General features: G+C 46.1%; 3 protein-coding genes across 10 annotated transcripts in view; 2 read left to right on the top strand and 1 right to left on the bottom strand.

Annotated features, from left to right (window-relative positions):
• Nucleotides 1–19,515, top strand: part of OGFOD3 (2-oxoglutarate and iron dependent oxygenase domain containing 3) — a 48,135-nt gene extending 28,620 nt beyond the window's left edge. For 2 of the 7 annotated variants that reach the window (XR_005954336.1, XR_005954333.1), the window contains exons 9-10: nucleotides 3,800–4,025; nucleotides 4,441–5,677. Coding sequence is in view for 3 of the 7 variants with exons in the window: in XM_041427331.1 (XP_041283265.1) it covers nucleotides 1,437–1,573 (137 nt within the window). In the remaining 4 variants the exon portion in view is untranslated. The other 5 variants (XM_041427331.1, XM_041427330.1, XR_005954334.1 and 2 more) reach the window with 4 other exon arrangements.
• On the bottom strand, nucleotides 18,948–21,158 carry LOC121348125 (urotensin-2 receptor-like). Of its 2 annotated transcripts, none has more exons than XM_041427337.1 (2): nucleotides 20,033–21,158; nucleotides 18,948–19,957 (listed from the first exon to the last, which is right to left on the bottom strand). In XM_041427337.1, exon 1 carries the CDS (start codon nucleotides 21,059–21,061, stop codon nucleotides 20,084–20,086), a length of 978 nt encoding a protein of 325 aa, XP_041283271.1. In that variant the 5' UTR covers nucleotides 21,062–21,158; the 3' UTR covers nucleotides 18,948–19,957; nucleotides 20,033–20,083. The 2 variants fall into 2 exon arrangements, with proteins under 2 accessions (XP_041283271.1, XP_041283272.1); XM_041427338.1 differs by having other exon boundaries at nucleotides 18,948–19,892.
• Nucleotides 21,159–21,321: 163 nt separating this feature from the next.
• Nucleotides 21,322–22,020, top strand: LOC121348131 (41 kDa spicule matrix protein-like). The gene has a single exon (XM_041427345.1). It carries the CDS (start codon nucleotides 21,322–21,324, stop codon nucleotides 22,018–22,020), a length of 699 nt encoding a protein of 232 aa, XP_041283279.1.
• The last annotated feature ends 641 nt before the right edge of the window (nucleotides 22,021–22,661 follow it).

Here is a 22,661-nt window from a genome sequence, read left to right as displayed (position 1 = left end):
AGATTGATACAATATATATGAAGACATATTTATTAAAGAAAGAACTTAAAAGACATTCAGTATAGCCAAAAAAAAATTCAATTTAACTGGCTTAACACACTGAATGTTGTCTAACTGTGAATTACTACTACTTCTAGTCAGAGATAAAACAAAACAGCTTGAGAGTCAGTTTAAGGCAAAGCTTTGGGTGAGCAGGTGAGGGACCAATAATAATGTACTTTAATGAAAGTTTAAAAGGGAAAAAAAAATCATGACAGAGGGATTTTGTATGGAATCCTTGAGGGCAGCACTGTTCATTGCAACACTGGTGGGACAGGAGCATGTTGCCTTCATTTAGCCTTTCATCCAGAAAAGCAGGACAGTGAGGTGGGAATGCTGTCAGCATCAAAGTCAGTGCATTTCCATCTCACCTGGTGCCACCTGTGCCTGCAGTGTCCCCAGGCAGGGTGGTGATGGTCAAGGCTTGGGGCAAGCACACCACTGAGCACTTGGATCTACAAAAGACCTGCCAAGCCAATGCAGGGATGGAGTGGCTCTTTGAAGGAGAGTGAATTTGTGCATGGCTGATGTGTGGCTTTGTACCTGCCTGAGTGGGAGTGATCAGAGCAGGCACAGAAACATAGCAAACACTTGGTGCAATGCTGGTATCTGCCAAACCTGCTGAGGTTTTGTCACTGAAGGCTTTTTGCCACCTCTGGTGCTTCCTCCTTCTTTGGTCTAAAATCAGAGCCAGGACTAGAAGAGGAGCAGGGAGGAAATCAGTACGCTTTGCTGACAGTCACTAGGGTTGCACTTCTTTGTTTTTAATTGAGCTAAGAACTGGCTTCCATGCTCTTGGCTTCCTCCTGCCTTTTACAAAGTAGCTTTGATGGGATTCTGTGGCAGCAGCTCTGGTGAGAAACACACAACTTTCCCAGGCATTGCCTGAGAAAGTCTATGAGAAGATCAGAGAAAAGAATGAGAAACAATTCTTCACTTGCTGCACATAACACATTCCACATGTTCACTTGCACCTGCTGTTGTGAACATGTGGAATGTGTTATGGAGAGTTGGTTACCAAAGGGTGGTTTCTTAATTAGCCAGTGGTAATGGTGTTTTGATTGGAGGACCAATCAAGTCTACCTGTATCATGTCTATAAAAGCAAGGGGTTTCTTAATAAAGACAGAGATTGATCAGCCTTCTGTGGATCAGTGCTAACTATTACCCAGCTGGGGTCTGCTGTGATGATGGGATTCCATCTCCAGCTTTGTGGCACAAAGGATGAATGTATGTTTTAAAGGGTGAAGAGCTGTCAGAGTGCAGTGTAATCCCATAGCAGTTTGTCTGGGATCACCTGTGGGCTGCCAGCTCCCCGGGGAACAGCAGGAACCAGACAGCAGCAGAGCTGCAGCCGATGGCAGACTCCACTGATGGGTTCAACCCCTTGTCTTGGCAGGCCGGGTGTCGTTTTTCACCTCGGGCTCAGAGAACCTGCACCGGGTGGAGCGGGTGCGCTGGGGCACGCGCTTCGCCGTCACCATCTCCTTCAGCTGCGACCCGCGGCACGGCATCGCTGACCCGCTGCTGCCCTGACCGCCCTGCGCGGCAGCTCTGGGGCAGGAGAAGGGCACAAACCAGCTCTTGTCACCTCACCTGCAACGAGAGCTGCCCAGTCTGGGAGCACGCTGACACACGCCTGGTTTTCACAGCTCCTTTTCCATCAGCGTCGCAAATGGAGGCTTAAGCACCATCCCGAGTTTGATGAAATCTGAAAGTGGTTTGTCTTCATGTGTCAAAGGAACAGGCTGCAGAGAAGAGAGAACAGGCTCCACAAAGAAGGGAGAACAGGCTCCACAAAGAAGGGAGAACAGGCTCCACAAAGAACCAAGAATGGGCTCCACAAAGAAGAAACAATGGGCTCCACAAAGAAGAAACAATGGGCTCCACAAAGAACCCAAAGCACAATGGGTTCCACAAAGAATGAACAATGGGCTCCACAAAGAAGAGAAAGTGGGCTCTTCATTTTTAAATTTTTTTTTTAAAGTTCTTCACTTTGAAAGATACAGTCTTCTGGGCCACGCCTTGATGTGACTCCCCAGGCTGCTGTTACCTGTTCAGTTCTTTAGTCTCTTCATTACCAATGTGGTGTAGAGAGTCTGACCTAAGTGAATTGAGCCTAAGTTAATTGAGACCTGAGTTAATTGAATGTTCCTCTCTAGAACTCTCAACCTTCTGCTGAGAGGGACGGATTCTCCTGAGTGTGGGATCAGTGTGGAATACCCCTGGGACATGAACTTTTTTTAAAATTTAATTACTACTGATTCAATATTCAGGAAGTCTCTCAGTAGCTATTTTTTGACTTCTCTTTTCCAGTTTAGTGTGAAGACTTTCTCTGTTAATGAGGATCCTGAATATTAAATTGCAGGGACTTCCACAAGGAGCTGTGTGCAAACACATGCATAATCTTGCCAAATACTTTGGGTTTTTTTTGCTGCAGTCAAAGATTTCTTTGGGTCAGGAGGTTGATAAATAAATGGTAGAAAAAACCTATTTTTTTTTTCAATCAAATTCTGAGATAACCACGTTGATCTGGTTTATTACCTGGATGTATAATTTCTGTGAAACACTGAAAATCTGGGAATGTGCTTTGATTTTTTTTTTTAAATTTTATGCATACAGTTTGGACTTTATAATGTACCCTTTTATGGAAATAATAAAAACTGGGGGGAATTACATTGAAGATCAATATAAAGAGGAATAAGAGGACACTTGGACTTGTGAAGGCTCTCATTGGGCACACCAGCAAGATTAGTCCTCTAATTTAATTTCTTTGTTCTGAAACTTGAAAAAGTCTTCCTTGTCTGTACTAACAAGGGAGAATTGTTAAATTGGCTGGATGCAAGGAAATATTAAAGTCACTTGAGTTTCATATTGAAATACTTGTCTTAAAGCCTGTTTATTCCAAGGAATTTGCATTATACTATGTTTTAAGTCTGTGTGAAGGCAGACCAAGATCACCAGCAGCTTTAGTGGATTGTGCTTGATTAAAATGTAGATTTAAATGAGATTTAAGTGCAGGGCTTTTCTCTCCATATACCCTGATAGGAGTGTGAACATGAATGGCCCTGTGCTTGCTGGTTACTCCTGCCATGCCAGCTGTGAGTGGCACTTCTGGAGCTGCCCTGTCACATCCTGCTCAACAAGATCATCTCAGCCCATGGGGGAATCTCAGCTCATCTCCTCTTGGATTTTCATCTTCTGAAGATCCTGTGTCCTGGAATTACTGCTGCCCATGGTGCATCTCCTGCTGGGAGCTGATGGATGTTCAGAAATAAAATCAAGCTGGTTTTTGTCTTTTGGAGTCTTGAAGCCTCAGTGATCTGGGCAATATGGTGACCAAACCTGTCACCTGGGATTTGTTGGGAAATTGTGCACTGGGCATGGTGGGAGAGCTCTTCTTTGGGAAAAAAGCCAAATATTTTGTATGTTTTAGTGCCACTGAGATTCTTCTGTTTAGAGCTTCAATATCCAGATTACTAAAAGCAATGGCTAGATCTAGGGAGAATTTAAATGGCAAATGAGGAAGCAAAGTGCAATCTAAAAGTTTCTGAAGGTGGTCTCCAGCAGGAAGCAGTAATTGCAGAATCTTCCTGGGGCAGAGTGGAATTTGAATTCACTGCTTAATAGGAACAAACTTGGTTGAATTTATTTCAGGCCGCTTAAATACCCTGAATAACTTTTTATTAAGGGTCTCTCCAGATAATGACATATAACTCTGAACTTGAAATATCTTAATTTCTGTGCTTTTTTGTGGCTCAGCTGCCTGTTGGAACTGCAGGGCTCCGTTTCTTAGAACTCTGACTGCTCCAAGGGCAGGATTTCTTCAAGTAATGAAGAAATATTCAAGCAGCATCAACCTGATGCCAGACTGCTGCAGAGAAGTGCTCTTAATTGGACAGAGGTGATGACAGAACGTGGCTGGATGTGTCCCAGCTGTGTGAGGACCTTTTGAAGAGCCCTCGCAGTGGAAATGAAGTCAAGAAAGGTCAGTGCTTGTGCAGTGGGAACTGGGGCCCGGTCCTGGCGGTAAAATTACAGCTTTTGCACCTGAAAGCAGACTTGTTACAAGTGTCTGGGAATGCTGGGTTGTATTTGGAATGGAAATCACTTGAAAGGAAAGGGAGAGGCTGCTGGTGTGAAAGTCACAGAGTAAAACAGAAAATGCAGCAGGAGAGCAGGCCAGATTTGAGCCCCTAAGTGAGACTGAGTGAACCTCCTGAGGACTTCTGTGGAGTTGTACTACTTCTAAAACCACATTTCCATTCAAATGGTTTGTGGAATATCAGGAACTGTTGAAAAATTGGCAGGCTTTGTGGCCACATTAGGTTTTTAGTGTAGCCTACCTTTCAGTCCTGTAGCATGCATTCAATTTTAATTTTTTTTATCCCCTCTGATTCTAGGAACTCTAGGTGGACTTCTTGGCACTTCTCATGGATGACATTTTCATTCTGTAAGCAGCTGTGGAATCATTTTTAATTCCTTGTAAGTCAACTGCAGGTTTAGGAAGATGCATTTATGTTGAGATTTTCCTGAATATGTATCATCCACCTGAAATATTCTGCATTCCATCTCAATTTCAAGTCCAGAAATGTTTACTAGGATACCCTATTTACAAAAAAAAAAAGATTTAAATGTGGATTTGTAGCAGAAATTCAACTTCATGTCTTATTTTTAGGTCAGCAGCTGTGTGCTTTAGGAGGCTGTAGCACCTGATAATGTGCACATTAACATAAATTAGCTGAAAAGGCATTGATGATGACAGTCACTAAGGAAATCTGGTTTTGTTTCTTCAGTTGCATTTCTTAGTATTGAATTGCTCCTTCACAGCTTTCCTTTCCCCAGAAAAAGAAGAGTATATTGTTTTTAATGTAAGAGTTCCTGGTGTTCCTTCTCCATCCAGGTATCCTTCCACAGTGTGTGCAGGGGATTTGGTTCTCTCTAACCTGCCCATGCAGAGCTCTCTGCAGTATTTTTGTCTTGTCTAAACTCTAAATTCTAAAAGCAGGAAATGCTGCTGGAGGTCAGGGCTCTTTGAGTGGGGAGGAATAAATACAACCCATCTACCTTCTCCAAGTGAAAAAAAAAAGTAAAATAATAAATAAATAAAATAAAAATTAAATAAATTAAATTAAATTAAATCCCAGCTCCCTTTTCTGAGTCTTTGTGGAAATCCAAGCACACATTCCAGGAGCAGCAGAAGAGTTATTTCCTTTCTGAACCACAGGTGGCTCTGGCACACATGGATTGCCTCAGCCTGGGAAAATGCAGCTCAGGCATCTCCTGGAGGGTGGGAATCCTCTGCTGAGTGCCCTCTGCTCCTTGTGAGCAGCCTGGCAGCTGGAGCTCTGCCTTGCTGTGGCTCCTGGGAACATTTTACATCCTTGCCTGCACCCTGCTTTCAGCTCTCTCTTCCTGATTGGTAATTTGTCCCCCAAAATAAAAAGAATGAGGCCATTTTTTATCTTCTGTGAGTGCTGGTAGCGTTGTGTAACTAAAAAACTTAAAATTTTGAGGGTGGGCTGTGCAAAGGAAATAAATAAATGTCTGATTTCCCAAGTGCACATCTTTTGAGTGTGTCCATCATCTCCCCTCAAATCACTCATTTCACCTCTCACTTCTGTCCAATTGCTGACAGGGGACAGAGCTCAGGGCATTATTTATTATAATGGGCATTAATTATTATATAATTGACTGCCTTGCTAGCACTGCAGAGGAGCTGGCTTTTTCCTCTGATCCTTTTAGCCAATGTGAGCTATTAATTGTTATTAATAGGATTTTTATTATTTTTATTGATCTCTATTAACAGGAATTTTATTAATATTTATTAATAGCATTAAATAGTATTTTTATTAAATAATAGCAGTTATAGTATTAATAGTATTTTATTAAATAATATTATGAATAGAATAGAATAGAATAATAGTATTCTATTCTTAATAACTATTATTAGTTTTATATTAACTTTTATTAATATCAATACGATTTTATTAATTTTTATTAATATTTCTTAATATGATCTTTTATTAGAATTCTTTCTAACTCAATTTTTTGAGATTTTTCATTCCTCAGCATTGTTTTTTTTTCCCCAAATACTCCTATTTTTCTTCTAGCAGAGGCATTGTCCATATTTAGCCCAATTATTTCAGAAATATTTTTTCCATCTTGCCTGCTTTCCTGTAGAGCTGAAATAATGACAAGGTGTGGATGTTGAGCATTCTTGTCTTTCCTGACACCTCCTGCACAACGAGGAGGGAATTTTGAAACAGAGACCAGAGAGAGTCGGACCTTGGGACCACAGGAAATGCCTTGCTTGAATAATTCTTACTCTGCAATCAATAAAGCAGCCTGGAAGTACCACCTGCTTTATTTTTGTAGTATTTAGGTGCATGTCATTAAAAATATCTTGGCTTACTGCTGAATAATCCTGAGGCTGTCCAAGGAGCCCACGGGGGGAGGATGCACGAGCTGCCAGGTCAGGCTGGTGGCTCAGAATGAGCTGCACTGAAACCTTCCCCTTTCTCAAGGAAATACTATCTTTATTCCCCTTTCTCAAGGAAATATTCTGTTTATTCCTCTTTCTGAAGGAAATATTCTGTTTATTCCCCTTTTTGAAGGAAATATTCTGTTTATTTCCCCTTTTGAAGGAAATACTCTGTTTATAGGGAGAAGCTCAGATTTGTGGAGTGTTCAAGTTCCGTGTTCCTGGGAATTTCTTGTAATAGTCCTCCAGTGTCCAAAAAAAGCTCATTTTAGACATGGATACCCTTCCTGTTCTTTTATTAACAAACCACAGCAGCCCCTCCACCTCCAAAAAAACACCAAGTTCCTGAGCCACGGTTTTTCTGTTCAGACACCTTGAGGATTTGTCTCTTTCTTGTTCCTCAGTTTATACAATTATTTTAAGCTGTTTATATAGATGCCTGAACACTTCGCTGCTGACTCCACAGAAAAAAAATCTTGCTGTTTTCTTTTGAGAGAGCTTTTCCCTGCCAGGGGAAGGTCTCTGGGTGGATTCCTACCTTGGAGGTGACCTCCTCAGCATATTAACTTGCCAGCCAGGCCATTAAATCTTGTGGGAATAAACAAAGGCAGCTCCTAATGGAGTCATTCTGCATGTCTTGGCTCAGGGTGGTGCTTTCTTCCATTCCCTCTAGCAGGGAATTGTGTTTATTTCTGATTTATGTTCCTGAAGAGCAGAGGTGTTCTGGGAGTCCTCCCTGCATAATGGGGTTTTAATTTTAATTGTGGTTCACTGAATAACCTTGTAAAAAGAAGACCACGTTTTACCAGGTGATTCAAAACTTAAAAGGTTGCTCTGAAAGAAAAACTCTTGAGCCCATTTAGTGCCCACACTTCCCAACACAAAAGAAATGAGAGAAGTGATCTTGGATTATTTCTACTTTGCTAAGGGCCATGAATGTCTGTTTTCTTGGTTTCTTTATATTAAGGGAAAATAGAAATTTATTTGAGAGTCATTCCTTTCCACAGGGATGAATGTGATCAAAATAAATTTGGACTAGCAGGGAAAAAGCAATTCTAGAGAAGCCAGCCAAGCAGGGGGGAAGTGAAATTTCAGATGGTGTTAGGCAGGGAGCAGCTACAGGAGATTCCTCCCACACTGACGTGTCTGTGGCACTTTGAACTGACATTTTCTCCTCCTCCTCACTCTGCTTTATTGTTTCATTAGATCAGACAACTGGAAACTGAGAGCTTTCAGGCAGCAAAGCCCTTCCTGTTCAAACCTGTTACAAAATTTTCAGTAGCTGAAATTTGTTTCAGCTATTTATCCTGTCCGTCCTCTGAATTAATAATGAACAGTGGATGTGCTAAAATAAGTTGTGATGCTGCATCCAGCTATTTAAAAAATGATGGATTATGCTTCCTTCTGCATTTATCTTGTGTACCAAATGGGCATTTTTTAAGTGATGGTGTCCTCCACATATAGCTTGTGTTTGTTGCACCTGTTCTGGAACTGGACAGAATTTAGACCTGTAAATAAGAAATAATCCAAGAAGAAATTAAAACTGAATCAATAAATATACAGAAGTGTACAGAAAGTTTCCCTTTGGGACCAAAAAAAAGGGGTTGAAAATTTGTGGGTTTTGGACCTGTAAGAAAAAACAGAACAAAAATAATAAAAATATTTGATTTATTAATCCTTTAGTGGGACTGTAGGGAATCTGCACCTGCTCCTCAGTACCTGGAAACCCAGTCCTCTCCCTGCCCATTTTCCCTTTCTAGGCACACATTTTGGTGGAGATCTTGATCCCTTCAGACCACGAGCAGGAAAAATCTCCTTTCTCTGCTTCAGCAGCAGCACAAGACTGTTATTAACAGGGGTTTAAATGGGATTTAAACCTGTGGATTTCTCGGGAAGGCTGTGCCCACCTGGAGCAGTGCCCAGCTGCCAGCACCTTGAGACCTCTTGGCTTTGTTTTTTAATGCCTTTAGCACCCCCAGATGGGTGTGAGTCAGTGAATTCCAGTGCTGCAAAAATTACCACCTTCAATGCAAGTTAAACACGTTTTGACTCTGTTGCTAATTTTTTTACTTAAGGCTTTGGAGCAGACTGCTAAAACTTGTTCTCTTCCTAATAATTCTCCTTAAATGAAATACTTCAGCCATAAAGCATGCACAAAAGGGCAGTAATCAAAAACCTTTCCATAGCAGAGTTGCACAGGAAGATATTTCTGAGATGTTCAGGTCTAAATTAATGATTCTGTCCTCTGGTCAGGCCAGGTTTGTGATTTGCAGGATCTGGGCAAGGCAGAAGTGAAGATGTGTGATGGCCCAGCTCTCCTGGAGTGGGAGGTGTAATAATTCTGTAATTGTGGTGCACTGATAAAGGTTTCTGTTTTAAATTTACAAATACGACAGGGTCATTAGGAACTGCCACGGCCTCTTGTTAGACTGTCTGACAGAACAAAAAAACAGAAATCTTTGAGCCTTAAAGCCTTGTTGATAATGAATGAAATGGAGGGAGTGAGTCAGTGGATCAGTTAGCTTGAAAAGCAGATACCATTGTCTGCCTGTCCCCTGAGCAGGGTTAGTGACCCCTGGTTTTATTTCTTCTGGCTGTGCATGGATGTGGAGCTGGGAGAAGGTTCAGTACTGCCTGCTCCTGACATCCACAGCTTCCCCCCACGAGCTGCTTGCTTGTACTGCAGAGGAGACAAAGGATATTCCAAATCTTTTAAATGAATAAGATTTTAGTTCTCTAACAGCAGCACCTGCTTGCTGAATGCATTCTGAGTAGCCCAGCTGCACCAGACTGTGTCACTCAGGAGACACGGATTTTCCAGTTGTGTCCATGGCCCTGGAAGGGGAGGACAGCACATCTGAGCCAGCTTTAGTCATGGAGCATGCCAGGGGTTCATGTTTGCATCACTGTGACAAGTAAAATCTGTCTCTAAATCACCAGCCTTGAAAGTGAAAAATTGTTATTTTGTTGGGAAGAACACAGGTGTGGAAAGAATGCTTGGCTTAATGAGCTTATCTAATCTCAGTCTCCTCCATAAGTACAAGCCTGACTGCAAATACTAAAGCTCTTTTTAGAGATAATAGCCAAGAATGCTTCCTAACCACAGGAGGATTTACAATTCCTAAACAGCTAAAAAGCTGAAACTAATCAGAAATACGAAAACTCCATAAAACTGAACATTTTGCAGCATGGGTGTGTTGGAGCTGGGAGCTCCCTCTGGGCTGGAGCAAGTCCTTGGCAAGAATTTGTGCAACAGCCTCAGGTGCCACAAACCCTCTGCATTTCTGCAAAATAACTTTCAGATGGCTGTTATGATCCTTGAGGTGTTTCCAGGCTTTGTCCCCTCTGAGAGCAGGGAAGGTTCCTGCCAGGGAGGTGCCACCCCTGCAGCCCCCCGTGTCCCCCGGGAGCTCCCAGGGTGTCAGCCCTGTCTCCTCCTGGAGACAGCTTCTCTAAACACTGGGGATTCTGTTTATCCTCAGGGCCAGGGTTCCATCAGTTTGTCCAGTTTATGTTGGGAAGAGACAGGAAAACTGGTGCTTACAGGAATTCTGCCTGCAGCCACCCCAGACGAGGAGACCCCGGTGTCCCCTGGCAGCACACCAGGACCACCCCAGGAGGAGGGCTGCAGGGTTTGCTCTGGCTCTCAGTCCAAAAGGCAGGGAGTGAGCAGCTGGGATGGGGAGGGCACATCTGGACGCTCCAAGGAGGTGGTGGTGGAAGGAAAGTCCCCCTGGGGGGTTGGGAGAGGATATTTGGGCTCCTTGTGGGACTCCTGCCGGTGAGGGGAAGGGTGGGAGCTCCTGCTGCTGAAGAGGTGCTGGGAAGGAGCAGATGCTAAATCTGGGTGACACTGAGTGCTGAGTGGCAAGGTGTGACATCCCAAATGACAGGGATTGAAATCACATGGATGCACGGGATGGGGAAAGGGAAAAGGAGCTGCTGTTCCAGGGACTTCAGCAGAGGTGGGATCCCTTCACAAGCAGAGTCTGAAATGGCTGCTTGAGAGACATTCCAGCACCTCTCCAGCCATCCTCTGCTGCCAGGACTCTGCAGCTTCTTGGGTAAAGAAAGGAGGCTGGAGGGAAAGCAGTGCCCTGGAATGCCTTGGGGAGATGCTTTGGCAGGGACACGTAGCAGGAAGAAGGATCCTGACAGCATTGCTGCCATCCTCTTGCCAGCACAGCACCTCCAAAATCCAGCAGAAAACCTAGGGGGACAGAGGCAGTGGGAAGCAGAAACCTGGGAGATGCCCAGTGGGAAGTCACTTGCCAGCTGCTTTATTGAGGTGCTGTTTAATTGTTTTGCTAAAGCAGCTGCCTTATTAATTTAGAAGACATTACTGACTGAAAAGACTAATTCTAGCTTGTACTTTACCTTGATTCTTCTTCCTTTGGGGCAATGAGAGAATATCCCACAACACTTCTCTACCTGAAATCACAGGATCTCTTGGAGATCTGCCTTAAGCCTTGTCCTCTTGTTAAAAAAAAAAAAATAAAAAATATTTAAACTCATGTAGAGCCCAACAGGATCTTCATCTCAGCAGTGCAGACTCAGAATGGTCAAGTTCTGTTAATTTAGAGCACTTTGACAAAGTATTCAATTGAGGACCCAGTGGAGTACTCCAGGAGTTCCCATCAGGTCATTTGTCCTGCCTGTGTGAGAGCTACAACTCTGGGCAGGTTTGGATTCCATTCCATTTCATTCACCAGTTTTGTAACCATGGGTAACAGCAGAACTGACGTGGCTCTGCGCTGCTGCAAGGAGGCTGTCAAGGCTGTCAGGTTTTAAAATCAACCTGCTTTGATGACTCTTCTGTTGTGCAGCATTTACCTTACAGAGTTTGCCCTGAAAAACCTGTTTAAAAATGACTTTCCTTTTTTCGCAGCATTTGAACTGGAAGCAAGGTAGAAGTTGTTCAAGGATGCCTTTGCAAAAGACTGGTGTGTTGCCAGAGATACAAGATCTGGCTTGTTCTAATGTCTTCTCTCTTGCACAAAAATAAATTTACTTTGTTCTGAAGTGTGTTGGGAAGGATGAGGTTCAGAACAGACTCTCCCTTCCTTCCTAAAGGGTTGGAGGAGCCACAACCTCTTGGAGGCTTTGAACATTTGTCACTTTGGAAGTGCAAAGGAGATAAATCTGCCTGTGGTCTGTAAGGTGATGCAGCATCGCCTTCCTCGGGCTCCTCTCAGCCTGAAGCCATTTCTCTGTGCTCTCATCAAGGAGTAATTCAGGGTGACACATCAAGGATTTCACCTCTGTGTTTTGCAGGGAGTATGGCTGTCCAAGCCCTTCTCCCCACACTGAGACAGTGAACACAAGAACTGGAATTGGGGGATACAAACACCTTCCCTATACCATGAAGTTACAGATTTAAAGATTTTTTTTAAAAACTTTTTTCTTTAAAAAAAGTTTCATTTGACTAAACCCAAAACTTGTTGTAGTTTTTTTTGTTTGTTTGTTTGTTTGTTTTGTTTTTGTTTTGTTTTGTTTTGTTTTTGTTTTGGTTTTTGGGTTTTTTTTCACTTTCTCGTCTGGCCTAAAAGAACTGCTGCAAGGATTGAAGCAATGCTTTGAATTTTGAGGGACATTTTCCATAATAAACTTGCCTTTGCATTAAAAAAACCCAACACATGAAAGCAGCCAAGCAAAGTTAGTTGGTTGTTATTTCTTCTGGTTTTGCTGTTGGGAATTAATTGTGCTGTGCCTCAGGCAGGCAGAGGTTCCTCAACAGATTTAATCATTCTAAAAGCCAACAGCAAAATGACAGGGAGGGAGGTTCTGCTGTGTTTAGCAGTCAGTAATGAGTGCTGGGATAATTCTTTCTGTCCAGCCTGCTCTGCATGGGTAACATGTCCTTACCTGCACTGATCCCAGCCCATAATGTGGGACCAGGCTCCCGGGAGATAAAGGAGAGATTTTGCTTCCCTGCCCATCTCCTCCTGTTGTCTCTCCCTGAGGAAGGGCTTTAAGGAGGGCACTGTGCACTGAAATGATGGAGTTTGTGTCAGGAGGCTGATTCCAGCCAGGCACAGCTGCCAAGGCAGGGGTGAGGGAGCATCTCTGCCATAAATCAAAGGCAGAGAGGTTCTGCTCCACACACATTTCCTCTGTCTGACCATCAACAGCTACCCTGAACCCCAAGTTACCCTACAAGGGACTTTTCCCCTTCACACACAGCATCCCTCATCCAGCAGCCTCAAAACCTGTCACACACAACAGTGACACCTTAAAATGTGACCTTAACATTTCCACAGACACTGGAAACAGCACTGCTGTTTTCTAGGCAATGGACAGCAGCACAAGACCAGGTGTCCCCCTGAGGTCCTTTTCCAGCAGGATCCAGGATCCTGAGCTGCCCTGCTGCAGTGAATCCCTCTGCTCAGCCCCAGCACTGTCAGTGCTCCAGCACCAAACCCTGGGAAATCCCTCCTGCCTTTCTTTCACTTGTTCTAAGCCTGCCTGAGCTGTCAGCACCACCAGTGCTGTTGGGGAAGGAGCTCTGAGCCCCCAGCAGCAGTGAGGGGAAGGAAGGTAAAGAAATGCATTTGGCTGCAGACTCCTCAAATGTTTTTACTGCCACCCCTTAACCTGGACACTGCCCAGGGGCAGGAAGCTGCTTTCAAAATGTGGGGCTCCAGCTGATTTTACCATAAAGCCATTTCTGTAAAATACTGCCTTCTGTGGTGTTAAATGAAAGGAAAAAGCCATCTGTTACAAAGAAAAAGGAGGAACTCCATTTAAAGCCGCGGGTGACTGGGGTTTTGAGCAGTGCAGTGCTGGGGGCTGCCAGCCTGTGCTCCCCAAAGGGAGAGGCTGTGGGAGCCTGGCACAGGAGCTGCTGCTGCCTCTTTAGGTTCAGGAGTCCCCTCTGCACATGCCAGGGGTGCTGCTGTGCCTCCCCTTTCAGCATGACTACATCAGAGGTCACTTACCTGCTCCATTCTTGCAGATTTTTCAAAGATAGGATTTACCTGCTCCATTCTTGCAGATTTTTCAGAGATAAGCTCAATATACCCAAGAATAATTGCTCTGTAGTGCCTTTCCCTGAGAGGCTTCTTGCAAGAGGCAGCCTTGTGCTTGTCAAATGTCAAGCTGATATTTAAAAGAATAACAGAGGTAGAAGGCTGTGGGTTTGATGGACATGCCTGGCTTGCAGGAGCACACAGATGAACTGTCTCTGGCAGGCTGTGTTTTTGGACACACCACATTTAGCTCCAGGAATCTCCCTTGCTTTGTTTGGATGGAATCGTGTTTGGTTCTAGTTAAGAATTCAGGAGCTGAATTCAAGATCCTAACGGGAATGCACAAGGAAAGACTAACAGCACCTCAGAGAGAGATTGGCCAAAACAAGCTGGAACAAACTTGGCAGATTTTACTCCTCCAGCATCAGCATGGCTTTGGTTTTTGAACTGTTCCTCTGCCAAGCACGGCTGATACTGCTGGGGTTTGATTGTTATTTACTTATTTACTACTTATTTACTACTTTCCTTCCAGATGTCTCGATGGAGGGGTCTGGGTGGGATCTTCCACAGTATTGAAGTTCAGCCTTTTTTAATAAATGTTTTAATGACTGTTTGTTAACTCTTCACCCCATCTCTGACTGTAGAAGCATTTCTAGTACTCACCAAAATATTTCTTCCAAATTAAAATTTGTATTACAAATGGAGAGAACCAGAAAAGCAGAGCCCAAATGCCAGAGGACTTCTACAGGATTCATTTCTCCCTTTCCTCTTTTAATTCTCCCTTTCTTGGGTGGGCAACCAAAGTAAAATGGTGCAGCTTTTGCTTTGGTAAATTCCATTGGGAGCATTTTCTTTGGGGACAAGATGGCTCCAGCTGTGACCACAGATCACAAAGCTCAGTTTTGACCATTCACATTTGTTAAACTGAAATTAGTCTCCCCCAAAAGTGATATATACCAAACCAGAAACTCAGTGTGGGCAGAAAGCTGCATTCCTGAGCAGAAATATTGATGATTTAAAACCCCCATTTTGATATATATCCCATGTAAGATTTTAATATACTTATATTTAGTATAATATTAATATATTAATTTTTTTTTCAGTGTTGGGAGACTGACAGAAGCTTGCTGCATCCCAGAGGTTTGGCTGGAGGAGTTCCTCCCTCTGCCTTCACAAAGCTCAGCCTGAGCCATCCAACCCCCCCAACACTTTGCCATCCTTTCTCCCTGCTGTGCTTTAGACACATTCCCAAACAAGGGCAAAAAACTTGTATAATGCTAATAACAATAACTTCAAAGCTACTTACACCCTGCAAAGCTGGGGCTACTGTTTTGAAGACAAAGCAATTTATTTCTCATAAACCACGGTCATTAACTCACCATCTCTCCATTCTCTAGAAGAACTAGAAACTAACAGCAAACCCCAATATTATCAGGTAGAAAAACCAGAAGCTAACAGCAAACCCCAATATTGTCAGGCAGAAAAAACAGAAACTAACAGCAAATCCAATATTGTCAGGTAGAAAAAACCAGAAACTAACAGCAAATCCAATATTGTCAGGCAGAAAAGTCCCATCTGGGCTGAGCTGGGGTTGGTCACCAGCTCTGGGTGTTTCTGTGGGTGCTGTGCAAAACGACAAGAATGAAATCAGTCTGGGTTTGGCATAGGAAGAAGCATGGGAGAGGAAATTTAACTCCTGGAGGAAGGTTTTGCTCTTCTCTCCCCCTCCAGATGCTGAAGCAATGTTCTGCTTTAAAGGGATAAAATGCTCTTATGTTGTGCTGTGATTTGGGGCAACCTCTCTCTTTTAAAGCCTAGAAATAAAAAGCAAATTTTCTTCCTGAGACCTCGGGATGGGAACTTGCTGCTGCCACCAGAGGGACTCTGAAATGAGACAGAAAAGCTGAGCGTCCTCAGAGCAGACAGACAGACTTCTGGCAAAACTTCCTGACTTTCTGGGGCTGCTCTGAGGATTTCTCTACGTTTTCTACACCCAGGGCTTGAGGGCTGGGCTCTGATATGAGCTTTATGTGCTTTGTGCTCTCAGATTATATACAGATTATAACAGATATAATATAATGTATATAATATATGTTGTTATATGTTATTATATATTATTGTACTGTATTACATTATATTCTATAATATCATATCACATAATATAATAATATTATAATACATATTATAATTATACTATATATTATATTATATTATATTATATTATATTATATTATATTATATTATATTATACCATATTATATTATAAAATATCATATCATATATCACATCATATTATACTGTATATCATTATATATATCATATCATGTCATATATTATAATTTTGTAATATATACTATTATATGTAGAATATAATAGATTATAATAATTTATATTAGATTATATTAGATTATATAGATTATGAACACTGTCACCCCCCCATTCCCACAGTTAATCCCACTGTGTCACCCTGCAGCTCAAGGTGCAAAGTGCTCACCAAGTCCCCTCTCTTTTGGTGGCTCCCCTGGTGCTCAGTCACAAACCTGACTGCTGAAACAGGAGTTAAAATGTTAATGGTTTGCTGGAGCTCATGAGGGAATTGCAATGTGGGGCTTTTGAGCTTTTATTGCAAATTTGTTTTTTGAAAGTGGAGAGAAAGATGATTTTAAGACAGTGATTGAAGGTAAAGGCTGCAAAAATTCCGTAAGGTCCAGATGGATTCTCCTGTGTCTGGTGAGAACAGCCATTCTCATTTGCCCCACAAAGGAGTGGTCTTTGTCTTTTCAGGTGAAAGTGGAAAAATTGCCATTGCTGCAGCAGCTCCCAGCTGAGAAGGAGATCCACCAGAAAGGCACTCAGGATGAAACTGCTTTTCTTTCCCACTCTGGGTTGGTTTTTTTTGGTATAAACCCTTAAATCCTCAGAGGCATTGGGAAAAAAAATCTCTAGTGATTAAATAGTTTTCTTTCTTGTAAAGCATGAATGGAGTTTTGCAGTGACAGCCTCTGGCCCAACAAGAAAAAGGCAGCTGCCTTTCCTAAAATTCCCATGTTTCTGAAGAAGGAACTATGCCACCGAGCCTGCAGTAACATTTCATTTGTAATAAAAACACCCAAAGCATTAAGAACCACAGGATTACCATGATTTAGGTATGACAAGTGACTCCAGGGTACACAGAACCTGATTTCCTGGAACGCAAAATAGCTAAAATAAAATCGTTTTCAAGGAACTCTCCACATGTTGTTTTTCAGTTACAGCCCCTCTGACTTCCCTGTTGTTACTCAGCCCTGCCTGAGATGCTTCAGATTTACCTGAAGAGACACCAAACACAGAATTTGCAAAGTCCCCTCGTCCAGATTCTGGAAATCTCAATTTTCACACACTTCTGTAACCTCTGTGGCTGGGGACACAAAATGTTTTTAATCTCATGGCTTTGGGGATCCCAACTCTTCCTTTTCAGTGCTGAGGACAGGTAAAAACTCTCCCTCAAGCAGGGAACAGCCTGAGCAGCCTTCCAGCACACAGGAGCTGTGCTCAGGAATGCTGAGATCCCACCCCAAACCAGCACCCTCCCCAAATTCCTCTGGGTGAGCAGCAGGTGAAGGAACCCCTCACCCATTTAGGGAACCTAAATTTGTGTCAGCCCCAGGCAGGCAGCAGCAATCCCCTTCCCAGGTGAGCCACCAGGTTAATTTGGTTTAGAAATTTAGAAAAACAAGAAAGAAGAACATTGACCCCAGCTGGAAACTTCATCCCAATATCCATCTAACCCTGCCCTCTGGCAGTGGGAAGCCATTTCCCCTTTTCCTGTCCCCCCATCCCTTGTCCCCAGTCCCTCTCCAGCTCTCCTGGAGCCCCTTGAGGCTCTGAGCTCTCCCTGGATCCCTCTCCAGGTGAGCCCCCCCATCTCTCCCAGCCTGGCCCCAGAGCAGAGGGCTCCAGCCCTTGGAGCATCTCCATGGCCTCCTCTGGGCTCTCCAGCAGCTCCCTGTCCCCTGCTGGTGCAGACCCCACCTTTGGAAGCAGCACTGAAGGCTGCGTTCACCAGAGTGCAGCAGAGGGGGAGAATCACCCTCCCTGTCCAGCTGGGCACTCTGTTTTGGAAATATCCCTTCATGTGGATGTTCCCCCATCAACCCTCTGCTGGTTCATGCTCCCACCATGTGGCACAGAAAGCACAGCCACTGCACACTGCTGGTGACACTGAGCACAGCAGCAGAATCTCTCCAGGGGACTCAGAGGTGTCTTGGGAAGTGTATCCCAAAGGAGCCCCTCTGTTTGCTCATCCCCACAGTAGCTTACAAAGGAAGAGCCCATCTGCTCCGCATTTTCACCTTTTTTTGTTCTATGCAGAAGTCCTTTTCAGCTTCCCCTTCTTATTAATAGTTTTGGGTTTAGGCTGTTTAGCTTTTTATTTATTTTTTCTTTTTAATTTTTTAAAGTACAAAGCAAAGTCCCTAAAACTCTTTTTGATCCCTGTCCTGCTCATGGGATGCAGCCATGCCTGGTTCTGCCAGGACTTCTGTCCAGACACACTTTGCATAGGACCTTCACACTCCAGCCTTTCCAAAATGCACTGTGAGTTCAGCCTTACCTTTTTAATTCTTATATGGGAGAGACTTCCAGCCTCGGAAATGGGAACCAAAGGGAAAGTAACAATAAGTTTAGAATTAATAATTTAAAAAATCAATTAATTTCTGAGAAGTTGTTCTGAAAATCTGCTGAATCCTGCCCTCCCTGCCAGTTCCCACCATGAATTGTGTGTTAGTCCCCCTACTTCTGAAGGAATGGACAACATTAGGACTATTTATGATGCCCAGCCTGGAGTCTGTGCAACACTGGAACATGACAAAGAGACCACTGGTGTTTCAAAGACAGTCCTGTGGTTAAAAGCAGCACGGGCAAGGTGAGTGACTCACTCCCCTGCTCCCCAGAAAGCATCCCAAGAGAATGCTGACTCCAGCACAGAAACACCTTCATCCAACCTGTGCATTTTTCTGTTGGCTGAGTGCACAAAATCCAGCGTGTCCCTGTGCCTGCTCCCTGCTCTCCAGCCCTGGCTGTGGTGTTGGCACTTGGTGTCTCTGCTCTGGCACAAGCACACCCTGAAGTTTGGTGTGGGACACGAGAGGAGCACCCAAAGATGGGAATGCAGCACTGCAGGGCTGGGGTGGGACTCTGCTCAGGCAGATGGGGCTGGAATAAGTCATTAAAAAGTGTAAATGACAGCTCCTTACACTGCTGCTGCTTCTGAACTCCCTGGGCATCACCAGCTGCTGGCAGGAGTTCGTGCAACAAGTACTGTGCTCTTATCCCCAGAGTCTGTCCCAGAACAAGAAAGAAGAATATTGACCCCAACTTCATCCCCCCAGCTGGAAACTGCTATTTGCAGCATCTGCCCTGATAAACACACCCCCCCGAGCTGGGTGAAGAGACCAGGCAAGGGGAAACCTGAGGAGGATCCGTTTTTAATAAGCATTTATTTATAAACTGACACTTTACAATTGTTTAAGTGCTTACAGGCATCTCCAGGATCTGTGCTGAAGGTTTACTGTGAGATGCCAAGCAGGGAGAAAATGAGCAGAATACATTGAGGCAAAACAGTTTGGATCAAATGTCATGGAAAAATGTGTCTCTTTTTTGATGAGTTTCATGGTATAGGATTCAGTCATTTTTCTTAGAGCCTCAGGTCTTTGAGTGATAGGATTATAAATATTTTTTTATTTCTTCCAAGGTAAATTTTCAGGTAAATTTTTCTTCCAAGGTTTGTCAAGCTCTGTTGACTTTTAACAAAAGGACCAACTTTTTCAAGAAGAAAAAATCAATGGCAAATTCAAACCACCTTAGGTAGAAACCTTTAAAAATTACAAGGGTTTTAAATTTTTTTTTTTTTTTTTTTTTTAGGTAATCCTGTGGTTTCTAACAGCTTACCTGGTGGTTTTTGAATACTTGGAGTTCAAAGTGCTGCTGCAATGAATTTTAAAATAGAGACTTTAAGCTTGATAGAACAGTAGTGCACAGGAAATAGGAAAAGGGGCTTAAAAGTCTCTTTACATGTTCACAACGGTAACACACAGGGCAAACCCGAGGCTGGCAGCTCAGTTAAGTGATCCTGGGCCAATTTCGGATTCCTGCAGCTCTGAGCCAGCTGTAGCCCCAGGGCAGCACTGAGAAAGCCCACGAGAGAAACGGCGCGCGGAGCTGGAGCCGAAACTCAGCCAGGCGTGAAACCAGTTTGTGGCAGCACCGAGCAGAGCATCCGCCTCATCTTCTGCACCCCAAACCCTGCAGGATTTGTCCCAAACAGCTGCTGGCTCCCGGCAGGACACCCCCCAACATCCCTCAGCCAGACGGAACTCCAGACTCATCTCGCAGCATTTGGATTCACGCCACTTCTCGCCCCTCGCTGGAGAGAGCACCACAAATGAGTTCTCAGAACCCTTCAGGGCTAGGGGGTCCCCAAAGCCCTACCTTTGAGTGAGCATCATGGGCACCACAAATGAGTTCTCAGAACCCTTCAGGGCTAGGGGGTCCCCAAAGCCCTACCTTGGCTGGACGCTCTGCTGGTCCTGGCGTGTTGGCAGCGCCTCCTCTTCCTCACTTGTCCTTCAGCGTGGCCATGCCCAGCGCCTCGGAGCTGTAGTCGTACTGGTTGCTGGAGGACATGGAGCGGCCCCAGGAGCACTGCAGGTTGGAGCCCCTCTTGCGGAAGGAGGAGGTGAACCTGTAGAAGTTGCGGTGCCTGTTGCGCAGGTACTCCCGGTAGTTTTTGGTGAGCAGGGTGTAGAGGAAAGGGTTGATGCAGCTGTTGCTGTAGGTCAGGCAGGTCACCAGGTAGTTAATGCACTTTTGGGTTTGGGTGGTGAGCTGCAGGGAGCTGCTGTAGAGGCGCACCAGCTGCCAGATCCAGAAGGGCAGGAAGCAGGCCCAGAAGACCAGCACGATGCTGAAAATCATGATGAGGACCTTCTGCCGGGGGGACCTCTTGCTCTTCTCCTTGTGGGGGGGGTTCCTCTGCGACTCCAGGTAGGTCCTGGCCAGGCGCGTGTAGAGGAAGCCGATGATGATGCCCGGGGCCATGATGCTGGTGCTGAAGAGCACGGTCAGGTAGGTGCGGTAGGCGTCCACGCTCCAGGTGGGCGCACACATCCTCTTCACCTTGCCCTCCGCCTTGCCCCCCTCGGTCAGCGTGACCATCAGCATCATGGGCAGCGTGAGCAGCAGCGACACCGACCACACGGCCCCCGCCGTGACCTTCCGGTAGCCCCGCGACCGCTTCAGGGTGTCCAGGGGCCGGGTGACGGCCAGGTAGCGCTCGGTGCACATGAGGGTGAGCGTGAAGATGCTGGCGTGCATGGTGAGCAGGTCCAGGCTGAGCAGGATGCGGCACCCCAGGTCCCCGAAGTACCAGTCCTGGGCCAGGTAGGTGCAGACGATGAAGGGGATGGTGGAGAGGTAGAGCAGGTCGGCCAGGGCCAGGCTGACGATGGAGCTGTACATGGGGGCGGCGCAGCGCGCCGAGTGGCACATCACCACCAGCGTGTAGACATTGCCGGCCACCCCGGCCACGTACATCACCGACAGCACCGTCCCGAAGGCCGAGGGGATGAGCAGGGGGCCGCTCCCGGGGGCACCCCCGCCGCCCGCCGCCGCCGCCGCCGCCGCCGTCCCGTTGTCCCCCGCCGCCGCCGCGGGCACCCCCCGAGCCCGCCCGCAGGTGCCGCCCGGGACCGGAGCGCCGGCTGCGCTCAGCCCGGGGGGCACCCTGCGGGGAGCGGCTCGCCGAGCCGGGAACGGGGCTCTGTCCTCCGGGAACGGGGCTCCCCGAGCTAGGAATGCGGCTCTCGGAGCCAGGAACGGGGCTCCCCGAGACGAGAACGGGGCTGTCCCAACCGGGAACGGGGCTCCCCGAGCCGGGAGCGGGGCTCTCTGAGATGGGAACGGGGCTCTTCCCGCCGGGAACGGGGCTCCCCGAGCCGGGAATAGGACTCTTCTCGCCGGGAACGGGGCTCTCTGAGACGGGAACGGGGCTCTTCTCGCCGGGAACGGGGCTCTCTGAGCCGGGAATGGGGCCCCTCGATCTGGGAATGAAGCTCTCCGAGCCGCGAAAAGGGCTCCCCGAGCCGGGAGCGGGGCTCCCCGAGCCGGGAATGGGGCCCCTCGATCTGGGAATGAAGCTCTCCGAGCCGCGAAAAGGGCTCCCCGAGATGGGAATGGGGCTCCCCCAGCCGGGAGCGGGGCTCCCCGAGCCGGGAATGGGGCCCCTCGATCTGGGAATGAAGCTCCCCGAGCCGCGAAAAGGGCTCCCCGAGATGGGAATGGGGCTCTTCCCGACGGGAACGGGGCTCTCTGAGCCGGGAATGGGGCTCCCCCAGCCGGGAGCGGGGCTCCCCGAGATGGGAATGGGGCTCTTCCCGCCGGGATCGGGGCTCCCGCAGCCGGGAGCGTGTCCGGAGCGCCCCGCGCCCCCCGCGGAACGAGCCCCGCCGGGCAGCGTCAGCCTCCGGGAGCTGCCTGAAAAGTTTTCGCGGTGACTCCGCTGGAATGTGGCGCTGCCCTGCCGCGGTGGCATCGCCGGCGGTGCGGCTCCGCGCTGCGCTGCCCCGGCAAAGAGGCGTCAGCGGCCGGCAGGGAGAGCCAGAGGCGGCCGCGCTCCGCAGGCGCCCCGCGCAAAGCGCTGCGGATGCGCTCGGACAGGGGCTGAGGTGGAGGTGGACAGCGAACCCGCGCTGAAAGAGCCTCCTTTCTCCCCGAAAATAGCTCGTATTTTGGATTCTACCCTGAAAAGCACGGCAGTGCTGTCGTAAGATTTGAAATTCAAGCTTTAGTGGTGGCTGGTTCTTGTGAAGAGGGGGAGGCACGGAGTGGGGATGAATGTAAGGTTCACAGAGACAACTTTTCCCCTTAGGCAAGAAGTCTGGGGACAGCTATAAAATCAGTAAGCACCTTGCATTTCCATCTTATTTTAGAGAAAGCAGAGATAGGGCAGTCCATAGTCAAAGGACAAATTTCCAAGGGTACCAGAATGCTCTATTCCCTCAACTACCATTGATTTCCAATAGGAATTAACTGGCTTTTATGCCTTCAGATATTTCTGTTTAAACCAGAGTGCTAAAATGACCGATATATATTTATTTGCTTGTTTTAATTCCTTCTGAAAGTACTTTTTGTGCAA

Source organism: Onychostruthus taczanowskii, unplaced genomic scaffold (assembly GCF_017590055.1).
Source record: "Onychostruthus taczanowskii isolate IOZ18803 unplaced genomic scaffold, ASM1759005v1 scaffold99, whole genome shotgun sequence".
NCBI classification, from domain to species: domain Eukaryota; kingdom Metazoa; phylum Chordata; class Aves; order Passeriformes; family Passeridae; genus Onychostruthus; species Onychostruthus taczanowskii.
Note: the sequence above shows the minus strand (reverse complement) of the source record. Positions and strands in the feature narration are given on the sequence as shown.

Bases quoted from the DNA above. Each gene is read 5' to 3' on its own strand.
- LOC121348125 (XM_041427337.1), bottom strand. From the start codon at position 21,061: ATGTACGTGGCCGGGGTGGCCGGCAATGTCTACACGCTGGTGGTGATG.
- LOC121348131 (XM_041427345.1), top strand. From the start codon at position 21,322: ATGCGGCTCTCGGAGCCAGGAACGGGGCTCCCCGAGACGAGAACGGGG.